The 15,549-nt window shown below is 39.6% G+C and overlaps 1 protein-coding gene across 7 annotated transcripts in view; it reads left to right on the top strand.

The window, feature by feature from the left end:
- RASAL2 (RAS protein activator like 2) overlaps positions 1–15,549 on the top strand; it is a 392,077-nt gene that overhangs the window by 360,120 nt on the left and 16,408 nt on the right. For 5 of the 7 annotated variants that reach the window (XM_025285578.3, XM_025285577.3, XM_025285574.3 and 2 more), the window contains 5 exons: positions 1,839–1,983; positions 2,614–2,850; positions 4,512–4,713; positions 6,760–6,959; positions 8,433–9,294. In XM_025285578.3, coding sequence (XP_025141363.1) covers positions 1,839–1,983; positions 2,614–2,850; positions 4,512–4,713; positions 6,760–6,959; positions 8,433–9,294 — 1,646 coding nt within the window. The remainder of the gene's footprint in view (positions 1–1,838; positions 1,984–2,613; positions 2,851–4,511; positions 4,714–6,759; positions 6,960–8,432; positions 9,295–15,549) is intronic. The other 2 variants (XM_025285580.3, XM_025285576.3) reach the window with 1 other exon arrangement.

Here is a 15,549-nt window from a genome sequence, read left to right as displayed (position 1 = left end):
CAGTAGAAATCTTATGAGAGCTGGTAAACAATTTAAAAGCCTTTGGTTTTTTTCACTTGATGAAAAGTTATTTTACTAACTTTGGTTTTTTTTTTTTACTTGATGAAAAGTTATTTTAAAACTACAAAGTATGTACATAACACTTACTGTGGGGACCCCTACTAAGTACCCAGGCACCATATTAGACACTTTTCTTTTCATGCCCTATTCCTCGCCATAGCTCCAGCAGGTTGGAGTTCTTAACACTATTTTCCAAATAAGGCACCCGAAACTCAGACCAGTTAAGTGACTTTTCAGGCCCCCCACGGTTGGCTAAGTGATGGGTCCAGGATTTGACCCTAGATCTGTCTGGTTCCATAGCCTTTAATTGTTCTCTGCATCACTTTCTTTTCTGTGCATCATTTAAATTCCTGCCCTCCAAGCATTTTACTTCCAAATAATCACTTCCCATCCTCTATCACAGCTATTTTTTTTTAATCTTTCCTTTACCTTAGTATTAGCCATTTTGATAGAAAATACTCTTTGTTATTGCTTCTACTTCTTAATTTTTTTGTAGAAGTTACTGTTCACTTCCATGATATCTATTAGTAACTAGCCTGAACTTCAGTTACTATGAACAGATTTGGAAGGAGCTTTGAAAGATCTACTCCTTTTTCATAAAGACGTATTAAAAAAAAAAAAAAGAAAACCATACTACCATTTCTGACAACTATTTTTTGAGTTCCTGCAATGCTTTGGGGGAGAAAGCAATGGCAACCCACGCCAGTACTCTTATCCCATGGACGGAGAAGCCTGGTAGGCTGCAGTCCATGGGGTTGCGAAGTCAGACACGACTGAGCGACTTCACTTTCACTTTTTACTTTCATGTATTGGAGAAGGAAATGGCAACCCACTCCAGTGTTCTTGCCTGGAGAAACCCAAGGATGGAGGAGCCTGGTGGGCTGCCGTCTATGGGGTCTCACAGAGTCGGGCACGACTGAAGCGACTTAGCAGCAGCAGCAATGCTTTGGAAGCTACTTGATAGGCTTGGGATTTGAACTTGAATAGAACCCAGTCCCTGATCTTCAGTGGTATTCATCCTGAAGATGAGACGCGGGTGTGAACAAGTAAGCACAAAATAGCGTGAAGCATAGAACAGAACAGATACAAGGTATGGTTCATAAAGGAGGATAAAGAGATTAGGTAAAGATTTGTTCTTTCAGGAAATACTGGGCATATCTCTACAAAGGATAAGATGTATGAACAGGGCATCTAAACTAAATTTATTTGGAAAAACATCCAAATGATATACAGGGATGCTGTGCTGTGTGCTCTGTTGAATTACTATCCCCATTAGGAGAGGTGGGCCTAGAATTACTTGAATCTGAGTTTGGCACTCAGTTTGGCACCAGTATTAGCCCTTAAAAGCTTAGGCGGGCTATTTAGTCAGACCTGGGGTATTTATTCTTCTAAAATAGTAACAACATTATTTATAACGTAGAGAGGCGTTTAATGAGTTCCTGCTAATTAAATATATTTGTGGTTTCAGATAAAAGGTGTAAAGTTGTAGCATTTTTTAAAGTAGTTTCATTATTCTTTTTATAAATATCATGATGACAATGTTAATGAGTGCTGTTTTTCCACTTCAGGATAAGGAAAATAAACATGACATGTAGCAGGTGGTAAATCTTAGCTTCCAAAACGATAACCTTTCGTGAACAGTCTTGTGCCCGCCGTGTCAGGCACCAGAAAGAGTTCCCTATTACACAGTTTAGTACAGAAATCCTAAATTCTTTTGTACTATTCAGGAAGACACTATTTATAGTTATCTGATCCATCAGCATCTCTTCTTCAAATAGGGGAGTTCATCAAAGCTTTGTATGAGTCAGATGAAAACTGTGAAGTGGATCCCAGCAAATGTTCATCCAGCGAACTTCTGGACCATCAGAGCAACCTGAAAATGTGCTGTGAGCTGGCTTTCTGCAAGATCATCAACTCTTACTGGTGAGCAGCTGTCAGTGCTTCATTCCCTGCTTATGGAACTTGACTTTTTTCATGTGAAAGTTATCACAGTGTTAACTGTGATTTCCCAACCAAAGGAAGAGAAGTTGAAAGTTTCCCTAATACAGTTTTGTCTAAAATCTAAACCTATATTGTAAGAAGTCCCCCTGAACTACCTACATAAATGTAATCTTTCCCCAGAATATTAACCCCACATCCTCGAATACCAAAAGTACTTTAAGGACTTTTAAACATATTTACTAGTGTCAAAACAGATACGTTAATGATTTCTGATCACTATTCTCACCAGCAGTCAGTAAGATTTTAGATCTGTGATGAGCAGTCTGTAGAGAGATTACGCTGAGCTAGAGTAAACCAAATGGGTTAGTGAGGAGCTGCATGCCATCTTCCCACTTTGCAAAACCTAGTTTACACTAGTTCCTGAGATTTACAGCATCAGGTTTCTGGTCTCCATCTGGATGTCTATGATTTGTCCGCCACCTCTCAGCCGTGAATCAAGAGTTCTCTCTGTTATTCCCTCCTCATAGTCTGACTCTGTGGGGCCACAGTGGGATCCACCCGGGCTTTTTTGGGTTCTAGCACTTTTACCTTTGGTCTTTCTTTCTTCCGCAGTGTTTTTCCTCGTGAGCTAAAAGAAGTGTTTGCATCTTGGAAGCACCAGTGCCTGAACCGCGGCAAGCAGGACATCAGTGAGCGGCTCATCAGCGCCTCACTGTTTCTCCGTTTTCTGTGCCCGGCCATCATGTCTCCCAGTCTCTTCAACCTCATGCAGGAGTATCCTGATGACCGCACATCTCGGACTCTGACTCTCATTGCCAAGGTCATCCAGAACCTGGCCAACTTTGCCAAGTAGGCGGAGCTACCGTAACCACTTTCTCAAAACGTCACTTAAAAGTACATGAGGCCTAACCTTTAGATGAGCATGGGGCACCTCATCACTCATGTTACATGGTTTTCATCATGATGTTATTAAAAACAGCAAAAAGATTGACATCACTTTGAATATTCACTTTGCAGAGGAATAGTTAAGTAATCCGTGCATCCAATGGAATATATGCAGCTACTACAAAATGTGTTTATGAATAGTATGGAAAATGATAAAGATATAATTATATTAAATGAAAAGTGCTATTTTAAAAAAGAGATAGCCAAAAAGAGAGGACACCAAATGGTGTATATGCTTTTATCCCCCAATATGATAGTGCAAAAACCTAAATATAAGAAAGTTGGGAAGGAATTGGCCTGACCCCTTCAAAAAAGTCAATATCATGAAAAATGGAAAAGATGAAGTGGGGACTATTCTGGATAAAAGAAACAAGGCAGTGTTTGGATCTGAATTGGAAAAAAATTTATTAAAATCATTTTGGGAATAACTGGTGAAATAGGAACTCTATATGAGATGATTTATAAATAACATTTTCTTAAAGTTTCAGTGTGATAATGGCATTGGTATGTGTAAGAGTTATTCATTATTCTAGAGAAGTAGGTACTAATGTACTTAGGGGTTATGTCTGCAACTTAGTTTAAAATGGTTCAATCAAAAAAAGAGAGAAGGTGAAAACAGACTTGGCAAAATGTGAACGGTTGGTGAAGTAGGTAAATGGCCTTTGGGTGTACACTGTATATTCTTTGAAATTTTCTGTAGTTTTAAACTTTTTCAAAAAGAAGTTAGGAGAAATCAGCTGGAGAAGAAATGCACTGAACTGTCAACAGCAGATACGTTTGTGTGGTGGAGTTGGTACAGCCATCCTTTTTTCTTTCTACTCTTCAGTGTTTTCAAATTTTTCTTAAGTTCGTGTAATTTTTATAGTTTATAGGAAATAATTTTAAGAAATCACTGAGAAGCAGTTCACACTGGCAGAATTGATCCCAGATTCTCTCAATATTGAAGCTTAAGTATGTTTCTAGTAGCAGTGTATTGAAGGGAAAAATTAGAACTTCAGTGAAACACTGTTTTCTAGCATGTGGCTCTTGGAAAGTGCACGAGTTTAACTTTGTGTGCACAACATATATGCCAACAGAGGAATCTATGTTTACCCATATTTGATCTAATTCTTATAAAAATTGTTGCTAGTTTATTTTAGAACATGTTCTTTGGATTTAAGCTAGGCCCAGAAGATAGCTACAACCTAGACAGACAAAGAAGAGAGGAAATTCTCTAGTAGAAATAAATAGCATAAGCAAAGGTTTGGAGAAGAAAAGAAGTAGACTATATTTGGGAGATTTTGAAGAAGCTAGTGATACTGAGGTTTATACTGATAATGTTTATACTGGCTTTAAATAACAGGGAAAAAGGACTTTGTCTTTACCCTATAGAGAATAGAAAGCTATTCAAAGCTTTTGAGTATTAATGTAATATTAAGAAAGTATGTTTTCATACTTAGCACTTACAAATAATAAAACAAATTAGTCACCTCCCTAAAAAAAAAGCTCTGTGTAAAGTCAATTCAAAATGATCACATCTCTTTTCCTGAATATGTTCTTTCTCATTTTCTCTCCCTCTACTTCAGATTTGGTAACAAGGAGGAATACATGGCATTCATGAATGATTTTTTGGAACATGAATGGGGTGGAATGAAGCGCTTTCTTTTGGAGATCTCTAATCCAGACACTATCTCAAACACCCCAGGCTTTGATGGTTACATTGATCTGGGCCGAGAGCTTTCAGTTTTGCATTCCTTACTGTGGGAAGTAGTTTCCCAACTTGATAAGGTAAAGTAGGCTGGAAGGGCAATGGGAGATGGGAGGTAGAGCACCCTGAGCCACAAGAATTCTGGAGAGTGTCTACGGAGTGATCACATTCGTGCTCTCTGCTAGTTGAAAGCAACCTTTTGACCTAGAAGTCTGGGAGGAAATTGTTATTATTTCTGAGTAAAATGTGTGCCCTAACCAACCAGGAAATTCTAGAAAGTCATGAAATTATTAACATTTATTTTAAAGTAGTTACCTTGATTAATGGGGTATATATCTCTATAAATATGTGTGTGTATTTGCCTAGAAACTAATATTGAATATTGATGTGTGATGCGTTATTCATGGAGTGTAGAATGAGACGAAACCTCATACAGTAATTTCTAACAAAAGTGTGGACTTAAGAAAATACTGAGACTATTGTGTTTAAGTTACTTACCATGAGATTTATTTTATCATGCAAGTCAGAGGGTTTACTATAACTATTGGTGTCTATAGAGTTATATGGGATCTGAAAATCCTTATTTTTTTCCTCTGCAGATGTGAATTAATATAGAAAATGATCATTTTAATCCTTTATTTTCTGACTATAAGCTAAAAAGTATATATCATATTAATAACTAAATGTATACCTGTCAATCATTTTCTTCCTTCTGGAATTTTGCAAAGAGGAATAGAATTTATTATGGAAAACAGTCTAACATATTTTGGCTAGGTTTATCATAATAATTATTTATTGATGTTTTTGTTTACCACAGGTACTTTATAAGTATCTGTGGTGGTATGTTAGAATAAATGCAGAAAACAAAATTATTTAAATTATTTTTCTGTAATTGTTTTCCTCCATTTCCTATTACCTTTAAAAATGACACACCAATAAAATGGGGAAGAAGAGAGTAAAACTTATTAAAAAAGACTAGTTTCGTAAGGAAATATAAATGGTAGGGTGTCCACTGGTACCAACACATTTATAAAATAATACTGTTTCTTATTCTTATGGACCCATTAGATTTTAAGTTGCGGCTATGCTAAGGGTAAATTCCTTGAATAAGAATCTTGGCTCAAGAGAGTCGAATGAGTAAAGACATTCTTCAGATGGCCTTTGTCCTCAACCAGGAGTCTACTGATTGTTGAGGAGACAAGGAAAACCCAGAGGCAGCCATATAAAACTACCTAATCATTAAGGATTCCCATAAGACCCCGTGAGAAAGAGAATTCCCCAAAGGAAAAAATGATTGAGATGGATAAAGCAAGTTGTAAAAGGTTATTCTTCACTGAATAACACCATCAGTGGGCTGTGGATACATTTATATCTTGTGAAATCAACCTGGTTTATTCAGGGGCAAAGTCTTTTTAACAGGGTTTACTGTGTAAACACATTTTCTCCGTTTTAATTAATCTGTTTGGTCTTGGAAACCAGCAGTACCTCTAGATGTATCTCATAGAGTTTACCTGATCTTGCTGTTTAAACAAAAACATTGTCTTGCTGATGCAAATTCAGTTGGCAGTAGGTCAGCATTCCCAAGGTTAAATGACTAGCGGATGACAGTGATCAACTGTGTGGCCTGCAGTGCTCTGGACCCCTGAATGCATCACCTTCTTGTATGCTGGCATGCATTTCTTTCCTCACATGATCCCTTGTCTTTGAAAGTTTCATCACACTAGCCAGCCCTCTAGTCCTAAATTCCTTTTTGGTTAGAAGGTGTTTGGTTCTTCCCCTCCCTTCCCCTCCCTTGATCTACCAGCCTCCCAAAGATTTAGTTTGCTTTGCATGCCTATTTTAGTTGGAATGGCAATAGTTTGGTTGTTTTGAGCATGTCTTTTAATTTTTATTTGCATAATCCTAATTTCTATTTCCTTTCTTTCCTCAATGTCTGCTGCATCTTGTTTCGCCTCCTCCATTCATCTCGACGCCATGGTTCTGCTGCTCCATAACAATGCATTATGAATCTGCCACTCCCATACGCAAACACCTACCCTTCCCTCCAACCTCCACCCCTCCATCAATGGCATCGTTATCCCAAAAACAATCTGTGGTGGATATCGCAATGCTTATTATCCAATTAGGGTGAAAATTCCTTCCTACAGGCAACCGTGGCAAAATTGGGACCTCTCCCTCGTGTTCTTGCTGATATTACCAAATCTCTGACTAATCCTACACCAATACAACAGCAACTGAGACGCTTCACTGAGCATAACTCCAGTCCAAATGTCAGTGGAAGCCTCTCCTCTGGGCTGCAGAAAATATTTGAAGACCCTACTGACAGGTATGAACTTAGGAAAGAACTGGAACTGCTTACCTCAGAGGGAGATGATGTTTAGAGATTTGTGGGGAAATCTATTGAACTTCATTCTTGAATTTACAGCTTTAAACTCATGAGCAATTGGAAAGAATCTTCTGAGATAAATCCAATTGTTTGTCATAATAATACACATAATCTAGGATACTTTTCTCCTAAAATGATATTGTAGAGTTATATTCAAAAAACTTATTTAAATAAAAAAGCCTGGGCTTCCCTGGTGGCTCAGAAGGTAAAGAATCTGCCTGCAATGCAGGAGCCCCAGGTTCGATCCCTGAGTCAGGAAGATCCCCTGGAGAAGAGAATGGCTACCCATTCCAGTGTTCTTGCCTAGAGAATCCCATGGACATTGGAGCCTGGCAGGCTATAGTTTCAGACAGGAATGAGTGATTTAAAAAAACATATGTCCTGCCTGATAGAAGACTAAGGGCTCTATGAAATTGGTATTTTCATGTATTGTAGCACTCAGAGATCTGAGAACCTCAGTTGAAATCAATTTAGAACTGGTTGTGTCAGGCTGCATGGCACCCCACTCCAGTGGTAATATCAGTACTCTTGCCTGGAAAATCCCATGGATGGAGGAGCCTGGTAGGCTACAGTCCATGGGGTCGCGAAGAGTCGGACACGACTGAGCAACTTCACTTTCACTTTTCACTTTCATGCATTGGAGAAGGAAATGGCAACCCACTCCAGTGTTCTTGGCTGGAGAATCCCAGGGAAGGGGGAGCCTGGTGGGCTGCGGTCTATGGGGTCGCACAAAGTTGGATACAACTGAAGCGACTTAGCGGCAGCAATGTCCGCTGGACAGGTGGATACAATGTTAACACTTAGACTTTGTTTTCTATATTGGCAAGACCTGTGCCTGTAGTAGGGATCCTTTGGTTGTACACTGAGGGCTCCTGGAAGGGTTGCTGCTGCTGCTAAGTTGTTTCATTGTGTCCGATTCTGTGCAACCCCATGGACTGCAGCCTACCAGGAAGGGTTAGACAGAACCAATTAACTGTGAATTGGAATACCTCGGGTAGTTTAAAACCTAACTAGGAAATGATTGGAATTCTAGTAAAAATCTAAGACAGGGAGGGAGGTGGTCTACACAGTATTGTCCCCTGCTGCTGCTGCTAAGTCACTTCAGTCGTGTCCGACTCTGTGCGACCCCATAGACGGTAGCCACCGGGCTTCCCTGTCCCTGGGATTCTCCAGGCAAGAACACTGGAGTGGGTTGCCATTTCCTTCTCCAGTATTATCCCCTACCTTTGGCGAAAAACTGAAAATGTTGGATCTTATTCTGAGTATTGTGATGATGAAATCTGGGCTTAGAAACTAGTAAGGAAGGCTCACCGGGCCTGTGAGCTTTCTGAGGAGTTTATATGCCTGAGTTGAGGAAATCTTAACTGTTAAATTTGCCTCAGGAGTAATGAAGGGTCCTTTCCTTTTTCACAGTGATTTGCACAAACTAAAATCCCCAAGCCAGGACAACACAGACAGTTATTTCAGAGGGAAGACATTATTGCTGGTCCAGCAAGCCTCCTCCCAGAGCATGACTTACTCGGAAAAGGATGAAAAGGAAAGTAGCCTCCCCAATGGCCGCAGCATCTCCCTCATGGACCTTCAGGAGACGCACGCGGCCCAAGCGGAGCATCCGTCTGTGATACTCGACGTGCCCATGCGCTTGACCGGAAGCCAGCTCTCCATAACTCAGGTGGCCAGCATCAAGCAACTGCGGGAGACCCAGAGCACCCCCCAGAGTGCACCCCAAGTGCGAAGGCCCCTGCACCCAGCCTTGAACCAGCCAGGCAGCCTCCAGCCCTTGTCCTTCCAGAACCCTGTCTATCACCTCAGTAACCCCATTCCTGCAATGCCAAAGGCCTCTGTGGACTCCAGTTTGGAGAACCTAAGCACTGCCAGTTCCAGGAGCCAAAGTAACAGTGAAGACTTCAAACTCAGCGGACCCAGCAACAGCAGCATGGAGGACTTCACCAAACGGAGCACGCAGAGTGAGGACTTCTCCAGGCGCCACACCATGCCCGACAGACACATACCTCTCGCCCTGCCGCGGCAGAACAGCACGGGGCAGACCCAGCTCCGGAAGATGGACCCGGCGGGGCTGGGCGCCCGAGCCAAAGCCCCGCCATCCCTGCCGCACAGCGCCTCCCTGCGGAGCACCGGGAGCATGTCGGTGGCATCGGCGGCTCTGGTGGCCGAGCCCCTGCAGAACGGGAGCCGGTCCCGACAGCAGTCCTCTTCCTCCAGAGAGAGCCCGGTACCCAAAGTGAGAGCCATCCAGAGGCAGCAGACCCAGCAGGTAGGGACGAGCGCCAGAGCGGGACTGCCTGCCGCTTGGTCCTGCTGTGTCCTCGGTTCTCTGTCCATACATCACTGGGAAATGCCGTCACTAACAGGGTTTCGGCTTAAAACGATCTTCTGCAACCTTTTAATGGAAAGAGGAAATGAAAAGTTTGGGAGGTTTCTGGCTAGGTGAGGTAGCAGAATGTAGCCTGACTCAACACGCAGGCACCTTTCCATCTCTTCAAGCAGCTGAGCTACCTCTCAGCATCTAGCACAAATCTTGTGATGCTGAGGGAATGGCTGGAAACTTAAGATATGAAATCTACAGCCCAGATCAACTAGGATGTGTTTTGGGAATCTGCACTTTTATCCTCCTTATTTTTTTCTCTTAAGATTCCAAACTAAAGTTTTGCATTCTGAGCCAAGAGTTTGATATACCTACTCTCTACTCCACACCCCAGTTCCCTCTGGAAATAGCAAGTCCCATGCACCTTTTCCTGAAAATGACTAGAAAAATAAGCTGAACACCTGTAGAGGCAAGGTAAAGGAGAGAGGTCATAATATAGAAAGAAACACAGGTGGTTGACAAGTATTCACTAAATGGTTATGCAAATCTGTTCTTTCTCTGTTTACATGGACAAGCCCAGCTAGTATCACATCTAAACTTAATATAAAATTATCAAACTTTTTTCTTCACAAATAAGAAAGGTTTCTTAAGAATTTAATCATTTCTTCCTTACATATTACATTTTGAGGCACCTAGACATATTTTGCTCTCGAAATAAACTAAGAGTACATATATACATATCTTACTTTCATCTAAAAAAGAAATTTCTCCTAAAAAGCTTCATTGAATTTTTTTTGAAAACTGATCATTAAACAAGTGATTAAACAAGTTCTATGACAAATCCTTTAGTCAGCAGAATCACTGGTCAGAGGAGACTGCAATGAGACACCAATGTATCTCTTTAATATATTTCCATTTTTATAGATAGGCATTTACTGATTTGGCTCTTTCTGCCTCCTCTGTGCTGTAATCAGAGCCCTTGCCACTACTTTGATAATTATTGTTTGTTTTTTTTTTTAAAGTAGAATGTTTACAGAATCCTTGGATACAGAAGTAGAAGAAGGGATGAAAAACTTAGGTAGATTCTGGTAGCCAAGTTCCTGGGCAAAACCTCCTAGTTGGTCACTTCTTTTCTGAGAAATACTTTTTCTTCAGTCTTAAATTTTTCATATTTTTTTGTTATATTTCCCAAAATTTCATTAATTCATTTGATTAAATGCACATTTTCATTTAAAGAAAAGGAAAAAAGAAAATTTACATTAAGATTATATTATATAATTTTTTTCCTTTCTTTGAATGAAAATGCTTTTCTATATATCTTTTGTGTGTATATATATGTTTTATATACATTTAATTTGTGTTAGGAAGCTATCAGTCTTTCACATCTTATTGTGAATAAGTTTCCACACTTGCTTTTATACTAGCTTCTAGTTGAGATCAGCCCCTTTAAGAGAACTGAAGTGTTTATTGAGAGGAGAAGAGAAAAGTAATTTTGGAGATGGAATACTGTGTAGAGGCAAGTGTCTACATGGGGCATTAAGTGCAACATGAAGGCCCTGAGGATGAGAGCAGGAGTAGAGAAGAATATCAGATTGGCAGAGAGGGGCAAGACAGGTCAGAGGGCCCTCTGCCTACTTTGCAAAGTTGGACTTGGTTCAAACCCTAAACAGAAAAGAAGAATGCTTACCCTTCCCTGCTTTATCATGTTGTCCTCAGTTCCCAGGATCCATGATTCAGACTATTTATAGATATTGTAAATTAAATAGCCTTTTGTGTGACCACCTGAAACTGTCATTTGTAATATCTCTGCTATATGGAAATTTAACACCTATCATGGCAGCACTACATGATTCTATGTGGGAATAGAAAACTTTCCAGATGGATGAAGGTAGCAAATGAAAATGGTCTTCAGACACCAATTAAAATGCTTTTTAGCCATAGCCATTAATGAGCTTGGGAACGTCTCTGTTACATTGTCCTGAAGTGGGGCATAGCCATAGCAAGATGCCCCAGCACAACTTTAAATATTCATCTCTGGTTGTGCCTTTGCTGGTAAATGCCACTGTCATATCAGTTAAACTGGAAATCGCTGTATTTTGATTGCTCATATTTCTGGTTTTTTCCCTAACACTGACTTTTTCTGTGCAGATGGGTTTATTCTTTCAAGCTTATGTTGTTGTTGTTGTTCGGTTCTTTTTTTTTCCTGCTTGCTTTTCTCATCTCATTCCTATGAAGCCTCTGATGTTCTATCTAATCAGCACATTTTTTACATAAATTCCTTTACATATTTTAATTGCAAATTATTATGCTGGAGAATTCTTCTCTCCCCCAATACTGGAGGATTTCTTTGGAGGATTGTTCTACAGGCATTTATACTTATTGGAGGCTTTGTCCCATGCAAATTCCATTTGTATCTTGGCACAAAGGAGCAGCCATTGTTGACAATGTAACTAGCTTCAGTCCTTCTCCATCCACTGAGTAGGAAGTTGAACAATCTACAGAGAAGGAATATTTTAGGAAGCCATCTTTTAATTTTTGGACCCTTTTTGGCTTTTTAATCATTTTCCTCTTCATCTTTTTTGATCTGTCATATACTCTGTGTGCATAATAGACTTTATTTACAATATATGAGTTGTACAGATACAATATGTTACCTAACCTTAGAAATTCCAATTTGAAGATGCTTTTTAACTAGGTATTTGCCAAGTCTATTAGAATGATGCTACAGTTTTCACTTTGGGATTTGTTGACCCCTCCACCAAAGAATTGATGCTTTTGAACTGTGGTGTTGGAGAAGACTCTTGAGAGTCCCTTGGACTGCAAGAGATCCAACCAGTCCATTCTGAAGGAGATCAGCCCTGGGATTTCTTTGGAAGGAATGATGCTAAAGCTGAAACTCCAGTACTTTGGCCACCTCATGCGAAGCGTTGACTCATTGGAAAAGACTCTGATGCTGGGAGGGATTGGGGGCAAGAGGAGAAGGGAACGACAGAGGATGCGATGGCTGGATGGCATACTGACTCGATGGATGTGAGTCTGAGTGAACTCCAGGAGTTGGTGATGGACAGGGAGCCCTGGCATGCTGCGATTCATGGGGTTGCAAAGAGTCGGACACGACTGAGCGACTGATCTGATGTGATCTGATCTGATCCCCTAACCAACCTCTTCTAGGATTCTCAGAGTTTACTGATTTAGTCAGCCCTTTCTTTGGTGTTGATAGGAGAAGTGGCCTTCATTTTTGGGAACCTGATTATTTCAGATTAGGAGGAAGTTGAAAGTAGCATGTCTTATTTATGTCTAGTAACTAAACAGGGAACTGGCCTATTCTCAGTCAGCCTCAAGCATAGCCAGGCTAACCAAGATCAATAGAAACTGCTTTCTCTGGCCCTTTTTGCCCTAAAACAAATTATTTTTCCCAGAGACACCCTATATAAGCTCTATCTCAGAAGGATGATATTCCTGTTAGGAATTACTGCTCCTTCTCATTTCATCTTTTTCATCTTTTATGATCCACTGTTGAACATCAGTGGAGAAAATGTTCTTCTGAAGGCTATAGCTAAGCAACTTATGAATCTCTCCTCTCAATTTGTTTGACTATAAACTAGAAGAAATAAATTTTGTTATCTTATAAAGGAGATGGAACAATCTCTGAGAAAAAGCCCTTTGATGTACTTCTAAAGGATTGGAGGAAAAACATAGGGTATCTTTCTCCTAATGATAAACTGTACTTTGGTATGAATTCTAAAGAAAATCCAAAGTAATAGTAAATGGATGATATTTTATTGAGCATCCATTGCACAATGACATAGTCACTACCATTCAAAAAAAAAAAATCCTGTGACATATGGGGCCATGCTTCAAGGGTTGAGAGTCTAATTAAGAAATAAGACCAGCATTCATAAGACCAGTAAAATAAATATAAAAGACAGTATTTAGTTCTTTCATTTGAAGAATATATTATAATAAAAATAATTTTTAAATAAATATCACCTCTATTGTCTTCCAGTATAGATAACTATTTCTTATTTGTTCAGTATTATTTTTTCTGTTTTTATAATCAGTTCAGTCAGTTCAATTGCTCAGTTGTGTACGACTCTGCAACCCCATGGACTGCAGCACACTAGGCTTCCGTATCCATCACCCATTCCATGAGCTTGCTCAAACTCATGTCCATCACCTTTATGTTGCCATCCAACCATCTCATTCTCTGTCGTCCCCTTCTCCTCCTGCCTTCAATCTTTCCCAGCATCAGGGTCTTTTCCAGTGAGTCAGTTCTTCGCATCAGGTGGCCAAAGTATTTCAGCTTCAGCATCAGTCCTTCCAATGAATATTCAGGACTGATTTCCTTTAGAATTGACTGGTTTGATCTCCTTGCAGAGATTTAGTCAGCCCTTTCTAGGTTTTATCATAAATACAAGTAGTTATGTTAGTCTGATTTATTTTTTCAAAACTTACTGACCACCTACCATATGCCATGGGGCATCCCAGGTGGTGCTAGTAAAGAATCTACCTGCCAATGCAGGAGATGTAAGAGATGTGGGGTTGATCCCTGGGAAGATCCCCCCTGGAGAAGGGAATGGCCACCCACTCCAGTATTCTTGCCTAGAGAATACCATGGACAGAGGAGCCTGGTGGGCTACAGTTCATAGAGTCAAAAAGAGTTGGACATGACTGAAGCAACTTAGCATGCATGCACGGTAGGCCGTGCAAAGTGCTAGGAATATATATTAGGAAAAGCAGATTTAACCAGTAAAATAGGAATAGGGTGAAATGCCCAGTTCCCAGTGTACCCTCTTATAATTCACTGGGCATAGTCCCTGTGCTGATACGGTAGCTACCACCACCACCAGTGAAATGAACTAACTCTTGCTTTTCCAACTTCTCACTTTACAGTCAGTGCCCGGATTACCTAAGGAGTTGTTGTTTTCAATATGCTTCTAGGGGCTAAGATCTCTCCTTAGTATGTTCTTAGGGATACTATTAGTTTGTAGTGCATTTATTGGCACTCATTAATTAGTTACTTGTAACAAATCACAGGGAAGGAAAGTTCTTTCAAGCAACATATCGTTAACTATAAAGCAGAAAGCTATTGAATTAGCTTCCTTGAAGTTATAAATTACAAACAGTAAAGTTACTCATTTTAGCAACTGTTTTATCTCAAGCAGCAATTGAAAAGAAAATCCTGGTTTCACAGAAAAGCAGCTTTGCTGTACCCTATGTAGTAAAGTGATAAGATTATGAAATTAAAAAGACATTTGTCTCCTCTAAGTATGGACTTTCTATTAATTTTTAAAGACTCAGAACCATAATATTCTGCCTTTCAGGAGTACATACGTCAAGTAAAACCTAAACCCCTTGTTAAACTATTTTTCTCTGCCAATACTAAAGCAATGTATTGTGCTTTACTTTCAAAATCCAGTAGAGGGAGAACCCAGGGTGTGTGTGTGTGTGAAGGAACTTGTGGTTTACAAACTGCTTTTATATGCTCTCTCATTTGTTTCTCATAATAACTTTTGAAGTAGATAGTTATCACCTATTTTAATATAAATGAATTCTATAGATCAGTGTTCCCAAAGTGTGATACTCAATTTAAGTATACAAGGTATTTAATTAATCATGTAATTATGTTAATGTATATTAGAAAAATATTTGACTATTAATATGAATTATTTATAAATATATATAAAACATCAAACTCATGATTTTACTGATAATATTGCTTAGCAAACTGGAAATGGTTGTTTTATTATTGATTATAATAAATAATATGTCAGTGATAATGTGGTTATGACAAAAATAATAAGAATGATCCACAAATGAATGAAGCATAAGAAGCATCCCTACCACAGTGGCGATGAAGGTTAGACTTTGAGAACTGAGGGGACTGCAGTTTAAGACATGTTTATGTTTTTCTTGAGACAGTGGAGAAAATGGCTTTAAAGAAGGAATTTCTAGAAGTTCATTCCCAGTTGCTTTTGTGTACCACAGGCATGAAGCCATTTTTATAGATGCATATCCGTCATCTGTATAAATCAACCAAACCAGGTTCTTCTTCAAATCTTTAAGAAATACCTTCATACTTTTTAAAATTGTATTTATATCTCTTTCTGACTGCACGGGGTCTTCATTGCTGCGTACGGGCTTTCTCTAGCTGCAGCGCTCAGGCATCTCCTTGCTGTGGCTTCTCTCGTTGTGGAGCACAGG

The sequence above is a fragment of the Bubalus bubalis genome, chromosome 5, assembly GCF_019923935.1.
Source record: "Bubalus bubalis isolate 160015118507 breed Murrah chromosome 5, NDDB_SH_1, whole genome shotgun sequence".
NCBI classification, from domain to species: domain Eukaryota; kingdom Metazoa; phylum Chordata; class Mammalia; order Artiodactyla; family Bovidae; genus Bubalus; species Bubalus bubalis.
This window is presented reverse-complemented; position numbering and strand designations above follow the sequence as displayed.